This window comes from Macadamia integrifolia, chromosome 3 (assembly GCF_013358625.1).
Source record: "Macadamia integrifolia cultivar HAES 741 chromosome 3, SCU_Mint_v3, whole genome shotgun sequence".
Taxonomy (NCBI): Eukaryota; Viridiplantae; Streptophyta; class Magnoliopsida; order Proteales; family Proteaceae; genus Macadamia; species Macadamia integrifolia.
The window spans coordinates 25,206,545-25,216,120 of record NC_056559.1 but is presented as its reverse complement, the minus strand read 5'-3'; the positions used below and the strand labels follow the sequence as shown (position 1 = coordinate 25,216,120).

Genomic DNA, 9,576 nt, shown 5'->3' with positions numbered 1-9,576 from the left:
AAATAGTTAATAATGTGTAATGTATTCCACCTTAAGCAGACATGTAATAATCATATGTTTCTAAAGGATAATAAATTTAAATATGCTTTAAAGTCTTTTTTTTTTTTTTAATGAATATTAATCTCTCTATAACATAGTATCCCTTTCTAAGTTTTATTTTAGATTACATATATTTCATTATAATTAATTAAGATATCAAATATTTTTATATTTTAAGTAATAATTACAAAAATACAATTAGAAATGAAAACAAATTATACAAGATATTTTACAGTTAATTGATTGATTTTTCATTAAGATTGATATAATCTTACCAAAAGAAAGTTGTGGAAAAAGTTTACAGATTAATAAATGAGTACTATACATTCTTAAGAATACTAAATTTTCTCAAATCTAAGATTTAAGTGTTAAACATGAAAAGTGTACATAAGTAGAATGTAAGTATATAATTACTGATTCACCAAAAAAAAAAAAGTGTATAATTACTGTGATAATAATTTTATTTTTTTCTTCATGATCAAGTCAATGTATTGTCAAATTATGTTCATTTGATATAATAGAACATTATTTGTAATACACACTATTAACTTGTTGACTTAAAAAATAAAAACACAACATTAATTCTAATACAAATTATTAATATAAATTTTGTGTGGCTATTAATACTAATAAGTAATGGAGAAAAATTTAAGTGATATAGACATTTATGCTATTGATTTCAATGAGATATTTATAATCAAGTTGAAGATTATAAATATGGATCATGAATAGCTAGATCACATTCAATTAGACATTAAATTTCAGCATAATATCAACATGCATTTCATGCCACTCCTAATGAAGATAAAAATAAGTAAAATGAATAACAAAACTATAACCTTGCAAATATCTAAATAGTATTTATGTTATTAAAATTCTTAGGTGTTCCTGTTTAAAAAATCAATAAATCAATTATTGAGTTATTATTGAGTATTTATGCTAGAAAATTCTTGTGTTCAATGAACTTAACTTAGGTTCGCTATAACATAACTTAATTGACCGCTATAACATAACTTAATTGATCGCTATAACATAACTTAATTGACATTTTGTACATAAAGTACAATAAAAATCATATAATCATGGACTAAAAATCATTCATCTTATGTCAATGATCGTCAATCTCTATTTTAAACTTTTATTCTTTCATATTATTTACATTCCTCATGCATTTAATTCCTGTAAATCAATGTTTACTAAAAAAGATATATCCTAGGTCAATAATTATATTCATAACACTATATATGGATTTTGATCATAATATGTCTTAGATATATGATTTATATATCTTAGTATTTCACATATATGATCTATATACCTTAGGAATTCATTTTCAAATATTGCATCATATATTAAAAGGCATTCATTGCTAAATGTTTTACCATCTTTAATCTAGTAAAGATACATTTTATAGTTTAAAGTAATTATTTAATGCCATTTTTGCTCTGGCTACTGACGACCACTTTCTGCAACGAACACCTAACATTATGGACATTAAATATGAGTGATATATGTCATGTGTCCTATCAATTAAGCATTATATGTTTTTATGATAAATTATTTTTGATTATATATAAATAATTTTTCATGTGCAACATTTTATTTCAAGCTAACAATATATTAATAGGGTATTTGAAAAATACTCAAATTATAATAAAGTAAATCATGAGATGTACTGTAGAAACGAAGGAAGGAAGGGATTGTAGAAGCGAAGGAAGGAAGCGATTGTAGAAACGAAGGAAGGAAGGGATTGTAGAAATTGTTTGGATTCTTTAATTTCTCTAACCTCATGCAATAGGGTTTTCTGTGGACGATTAGAAGATCTATTGATGAATGACGAAAAAAATAGTTGTGTGGTAAAGTAAAGCAAATCTCCTATAGAAATGGGATGCGGTCTATGAATTATAGATGGCAACGATGATGGTTTGGGTATGCGTGGTATGAGTAGGGTTTTGCTACCTGTTCTATTGCAAACACATATTTCCAACTACATAGGAGGGGTAAAAGGTTGCTTGATGCACCGTTTGATAATATTTCATCAATGTATTTTTTTCATTTTTTTGTGCTCAAAAATGGAAAACACTCTAAAAATTGTTTGATAATCCCCTCCTAGAGCCACGATCTTGGATCTTGCACATCAGTCACCCAGGCTCAGTCTGCCTTCGGAAAGGTTCATCGGATCTACCACTATGGATTATCCAACATCTCACCCCTGTTAGCAAGGGATCGTACCACTAGGTCAATGATTCCATAACCACTAGCTAACTACATGTTGTGCATATAACAATATTAAAAGAAATATGAGAATATGGTACTAAAGAATCCTCCCTTGGCCACACTGTGTTCCTCACCCAACATCACATATACAAAACAATCATCTCATTCTGACTGATAACCAATATTGTGTTCCGAAGAAAGATAACCATTATACTATTTAAAGGGATAATTTTTTATTTTTTATTTTTTGTAGAAATTTTAAGGGAGAATTACCATTTCACACTCTAGGGTAGATAAACTTATATTTAACCATGTACTCCTGTGTATTAGCATGCATCTCCATGTATATCTATGCACACGTGAAACTCCAACCAATAATATTGTACACTCTCATACTTTTTTGGATCTTCGAAGTATTATTTTTCCACTTGAAAAACTTTATGTGTGCTAAAACTTGATACGTGACCAAAGAACTTAATGAGCACCTATCAACAATAATCAATAGATGAGAAGCACCCCACCTCTTGGATATTTCACACGTTAAGCTCTGGGCAAGGGTGTTAATCAGTTTGGTTTCAATGTATACGGTGTGGTTCGGTTCGATTCACATTTATTTGGCTTAAACCAAAATCGCACTATTTACTAAATGGTTGCACTTTCTGAAACCGCAACCGTTTAGTAAACGGTTTCGGTTCCACGATTTTTAAACGGTGTCGATTTCAAAATTTTAAACGATTTTGATCGCAATTTATTTTATACGGTTAGCAATCAGGTTGCTAGTTTATTTGCATGCTTACTAAAATTTGCTTTTGTTGATAAACGCTTAATTCAATTTTGTATCAAATTAAATGAGGCATTGAACAAGCAAGGATTTAACGACATAACTACATAATATAAGTAAATTATTGAATAGACTGTTGGATAGCCTCTATGGTCATTAATTCTTCCTTAAATTAAACCATTATGTTTTGTTAAAACAACCAAATATTTAATCGTTATACGGGTTAATCGGATCGATTTTGAAGGTTTAAATGGTTTAATTTTCACGGTGTCAATTCGTTTTGAAACTAATGGGTTAAACGATTAAAACTGACACAACCAATTTAACTAATCGGTCTTAAACTTGAAACCAAAATTGAACCATTTACTAAACGATTTTACGATTTCGATGTAAACGAATCGATTCGATTTTGGTTTTGAATTCACATCCTTAGCTCCGGGTTTAATTTCTTTTGTATATTGCACCATGTTAAAACCTTCAATATTTTCAAATTGCAATATCCCAGCCCAACTAACTTGATAGATGATGATGTATATATATTCCAGAAAACTTAACTACAGATTTGCTATTTGGTTGAAATGTTGGTCATCAAGAGGAGCTTACCTTGACAAGCTGACTATGAAAACCTTTACACTTTTTAGTAAAAAAGGTTCCCCCCCTCATACAATAATTTCACGTAGAGTTTACTTAGCAAACAAATTCGGGTAGTCTTAAAAACTGTAAAATAAAAAATCTTGATTTCTGATTCCTTTCTAATTGGTACATTCAAGGTGTGCCATGTGAAAGAATGACGCCCCAATACTATAAGTTTATATAGAGTTTATTTAAAGACCAAACTAGGATGTAAAAAGATTCATGATTTGGTTAATTATCTATGGTTCTTTTCTAATTAGTACATTTAAGTGTCTCACGTGACAGTATGATGTGCCAACTCAGAGTGTTGGATATCTAGATACACTATGATCTATATAAATCACATATCAAATTGCAATCATAAATTCAATCATTTACCCTCTCATGTATATCCATGCACCCCTTTTGATGGCCAATGCACTTTCATGGTAGTTCAGAATTTTTATTTTTTTAATAATTCATTTTGTTACATGGTAAATTTTGTTTGGACTAAAACTTGTTATATGAGTAAGAAACTTCACAGTCCAACTACGCAAATTTCAATTTTATACAATTGCCATGCAGTAGAAATAAGTCTTTTGGAGAAGAAAAAGAAAAAAAAAAAGGACAATTGCTCTAAATTTGACGATGACATCGGCCTCTCGAAAGAAAACCACCACCTCCTCCCACCCTTCACTCTCAAATATCGTGAAATGGGAATCCATTCACTGTAGGTGTAGGAAAACTCAGTAAAAAAAAAAAAAAAAAAAAAAAAAAAAAAAAAAAAATCAGGTGGATGGTGTTGGCCTTCCGACACCTATTACGAATTGAGTGTGTTGAATTTTGAGGTGGACTTAAAAACAATTTAATTGATAGCAAGGCTAACCTGATTTATAGTGAGTTGACTCGCTGAACCAGAGGAGATAGTCAAACTTTTTAAGTTTACGATTTGGGAATAGTTTATAATTAGATAAGACAGAGAGGAATCGCTTGTTGAAGCACAAACTCCAAAATTAATAAACAGCAAACTAGAGAAGATGAGGGAGCTTTGAAGCAGCCATGATGAGTCAACACGCTCTCCCTAATACAATGCTGTGGGCGAGGAGAGAGAACCCTTTCTCTATCTCTCTCTCTGGCATCTTCTCCTTAATTAACTTCCAGCTGGCTTAACGCGTCAGACAAACACTTATCAGCCCATGGAGGAAATGGCCTCTTATTCATACGACCAAACTACCCCTCCCTCCTCTTCTCTCTTTCTCCTATTTTTGTTTTTATGATCAGTTTTTAATTAATTTTCTCATTTCATTTTGATCCATTATTTCTCAATTCTTGAGCATGGGTATGAATCTCTCTCTAATTTTTTTTTTACCACTATAATTTTTTGCATGTGAAAATAAATATCCCTATGTGATGGACCACACCTATGATCTTAATTAGAAAATTATCTAGAATGAATAATTGCAATAATAAAAAAAATTCATGAAAATTTCAATAAATTGTTTTACCTATAAAACTAATTCATAATGCATATAATTAAATTTTAATTAAATCCATCTAGAGGTAACTAATAATTTATGCCCACTCTGCATGATTTGAGGTATTGGTATTGTGTCACCTCCCCGTTGTAAGTGATTTGTATTGGTTTTGCTCGTTGTCAATCTTAATACGTGACGATATCGAAAGACTTGATTGTTTAGGGGGAAAAATAAGGGTATTTTTGTCTCATATGAACAATCAATCCATGCCGATGCCATATCTATTTTGAGAATAACGCACACCAGATCCTATATTATACACTAAAACCATCTCTCTCTCTCTCTCAATAATTTTCCTCTTCATTTTGATCTATTTATTTATCAATTCTTGAGCATGTTAATGAGTCTCCTAATCCCCATAATTTTCTGCATGTCTCATTATAAGAAAATAAATACCTTGTGTGATGCACCTACCTATGATCTTAATTAGAGAATCGTCTAAACTAAATAATTGCAACTAAAAAAATCATGAAAATTTCAATAAAAATTTCACCCATCTATACCTAATTCATAATGTAAGTTATTTCCAACCCCATGTGTTGCATTTAAGTTTATAAAAGGTTTAAAAAAAAAAAAAATACCAGACCAGTTACACCTCTCACCACATAATTATTTGCAATTCACCTGATGTATACGGTGGTTATTATTTCATTTTATCATGAAATAAATGTAATACTAATTACTAATAGCTAAATTAGATATTATTAATATTATTAGAAAAAGGGAATATAAATAAATAAATAAAATAAAATAAAAGGAGAGAAAAATTACATGAGGGCATTGATTAGTTTGTAGGGTCAATTTTTGATAACATAAATGCGACGAAATTGTCCAGTCGTATACCCTTTTTGGGATTCCAATCCATTCCAGTGGGTCCCACTTGCCAGCTATCATCATTTCGACGCCTACGTCCCTTTCCAAACCCACACTACAAAGAGCCCGAGAATCCACTCTCCTTCTATTCTCTCTGCTCTGCAGTCTTCTCTCCCTCTCTCTCTCTAGCAATGTCTCTTGCAGGAGAAGAAGCTACTGTAGCCATAACGAACCATGAAGACCCGGATTCGATATCAAAAACCAGCCCAAAGAAGCGGTCCGTTCAGCCCGAGTTGCCATTCCGAGGCGTGCGTCGACGTAGTTGGGGCCGTTACGTCTCTGAGATTCGCTTGCCAAAGAAGAAGACAAGAATCTGGCTCGGTTCATTCATGTCGGCCGAGATGGCCGCACGCGCCTACGACTCAGCCGCCTTCTTCTTGAGAGGTAAATCGGCCACACTCAACTTCCCTGAATCAGCCGGTTCGCTCCCTCAACCGCTCTCATCATCAAGAAGAGATATTCAGTTAGCTGCTGCGAGAGCTGCTCTTGACCCGGTATCCAACGAGGACCGGATAGATCCGGTCCAACCTGGTTCTTGCATTGGTTCAAATTCAAGCTGGGAGCAATGGTGGGGACAAGACGAAGAGCTGGTGAGATTGTTTGGAGACGACGCGAAAGAGGCACCACTCCACAGCCCGTTGAGGTTAGAATTAGATTCAATGGCTTCAGATTTCTTTTCAGGCGCAATTGTTGATCCAAACGGGTTTCTCGTATCCTCTCATGAAGAGTGGTGATGGGTGAAGCTAAACTTACCAGAGTGTCCTTGTAGAATGTTTAGTATTACTCTTATGCCACTACTTGCTTGCCCTGGTGGCTGGACCAGATTTTCATGGGTTTGGGGACTTTTTATAATATACCCATAATGCCCCTCTGAGGTCTTTTATATATATATATATATATATATCATCCAGTGTTTGGTAGTTAAATGTATAAATTTACTTACTTAGCCCCTACTCATGATGCTTAGTTGTAATGGGTTTGTGGGTATATATGTAAATGTAAGTGTAATGGACATCAGCTTTTCTCATATTTTAAGAGAGAAAAATAGCAACTAAAGGGTGTTTTGGTAAATATAATTTCACGAACTTGCACTGGTTTTGTTGGTAAGTAATGAAAGTACTACACTTCAATTGCTTAATCACCTCTCATAGAGCAATGATTGATGGCGTTTTCAGGGACTAATGAAACAAGTGGTTGGACCGGTGATAGTTGGACCATGAACAAGATGAAGATATTTTGACCAGACCGATCAGTTTGAACTGGACCGACCATACTGCCGGATGCTAGGTATTTAATATTAAGTATAATTCTTGGTTAAAACCCTAGAATGAAGAACATATGGAAACTCATACATGGAGTACCAACACTCAAACCACATGCAATGTTCTTGGACATCTTTTTAATTTGTTCTGCACTCCTACAATACATGTGAACACCAATGTCCATAGATTTGCCCAAGATGGTGGTTGGTGCATTCTGGGCCCTAGCCCATGTTAAGTCTGGAGGCCCAAACAATATACGGGCTGGATTTGGTACACTCTGTGCAGCCCACAGATCTTAGCCAAGAATAATCTAAAAGTAAATTATGAATAATCAAGAGTTACTGTTTGTGGGCAAAAGTTCTACACAATGTTTCCCATGGAACTGACGATGGCAAAGAACCTTGGGACCAGATCCTGTCCAGCATGCCAGTGAGTCTACCATGTATTTGACGGTTGGGATTGTGTGTTAAACTCCTGTCAATCCTTCGATAAGCGCTAGCATGCTAGAGAGGATCCGGGTCCTAAGAAACTTTACATATTTCGCTATTCACAATGGGTTATTGATAATTTGTATGGTCAAGATACGGCACATTAGTATTCCATTATTCCATATGGTTCAAAAAGAACAAAAAAAATTTTCTCAAGTTGGGTGTAGGCTTACATAGCCTTTACCATCAAAACTGAAATTTGGGTGCATCTTGTTGTCACCAAGTAGGTGAACTAAGATTACCCAAAAAAAAAAAAAAAAAAGGTGAACTAAGAAGTCAACATTATCTTTTTGCCTCTTGTCTTATTCTCTAAAGTTATTTAATATAAGGGTAAATCTAGTCATTTTATATGTAAATTATATTAATTAAATGTTATATTAAATGACTTTCACCTTTTCAAAAACCCTTTTTTTCCCACATTAAATATTGCATTTAGTAACTTTAGGAATAAAAGAAGAGCAAAAAAGATGAGGTTACAATCTTGACGTAAATAATCTTGGTTCCAACAAGATTTTCCCTAAGTTATAATGGATGACCCAGTTTTCTTTCACCAATCCTTCACCATGGGCATCATGCCGAAGGGAAGGATAGTTTCAACGTTATAAATTGGGGAGGAGTACAATGATGATTGATGACCTTGAGAATCCAATTACATGGTTACTTCATCCATGGAGAAGGAGTTCTTTTCTACCATGAAGGAACTTTCGTTTATAAAAAGTGACAAATTTTCTAATTTCTTCTTCGCTATCTTGTAGAATGTTCAAACTTGGGCTAGTGTGTCAACTTGGCTACTTATCTATGGATCAATTAGCCATCGGGTTTTGTAGAGCTTAAGATGGTTTCTTTTGTCCCGATATTGTTTGTGAAATCATGTCTTCTAGATTCTTGTGATTCTCCTTAATTGCAAAAACAATGCAAGAGATTGGATTGAATGTTATAATTTTATTGATATCATATGTGTGTTTATATACACAAGATTACAAGATAAAGATCCCACTGATGAAGGAATAAGGAATGAGATTACATATGGTAATGATTTTATGGTAGGTGGGTTGGCTACATGAACCAATAAGGAAGGGTGAGCTAGGACACGTGTTGGTCATGGCAGGAGAGATCATGAGCCAGCAGGATTCCTCCCAGTGAATCCATGTAATACTCTCTCTCAAGTTGGAGCGTGTATGTTAAGAATGCCTAACTTGGAGAGAAGAAAATGGAACACGTCCAGGCCAAGTGGCTTAGTGAAAATGTCCGTGAGCTACATGCTAATTAGAAAATGATCAGTGATAATACAGCTAGACTGTAGGCATTCATGTACAACATAGAAATCAATATCAATATGTTTGGTACGCTCGTGGAACACAGGATTGGCAACGATGTGTAAGGAGGCTTGACTATCACAGTAGAGACTCATGGGACGTTGCATGGTGACATCAAGATCATTGAGAAGAGATGAGCTCGCATGTAGTAGTGGCCATTGAGTGGTACTCAGCCTCAACAGAGGATCGTGAGATGGTGTTTTGCTTCTTGGATTTCCACGATAGCAGACTCATGACAAGAAAGGTGACATAACCAGTCACAGAGCGTCGACTAGTTGGGCAAGCAGCCCAATCATCGTTAGAGTACGCGGCATGGTGTAACGAGCTCTTGGCTGAGAGAATAGGCTTGCACCCGGGGAGGATTTAAGATATCATAGGACCCGGGAAGCGACGTCCTTGAGAGGCTATCGTGGGCTTTGCATAATTGGCTCAATGTATTGATGACATATGCAA

General features: G+C 34.1%; 1 protein-coding gene across 1 annotated transcript; it reads left to right on the top strand.

The window, feature by feature from the left end:
• Positions 1–6,134: 6,134 nt before the first annotated feature.
• Positions 6,135–7,592, top strand: LOC122073582 (ethylene-responsive transcription factor ERF036-like). The gene is made up of 2 exons (XM_042638177.1): positions 6,135–6,700; positions 7,233–7,592. The coding sequence occupies exons 1-2, from the start codon at positions 6,189–6,191 to the stop codon at positions 7,237–7,239; spliced, it is 519 nt and encodes a 172-aa protein (XP_042494111.1). The 5' UTR covers positions 6,135–6,188; the 3' UTR covers positions 7,240–7,592.
• The last annotated feature ends 1,984 nt before the right edge of the window (positions 7,593–9,576 follow it).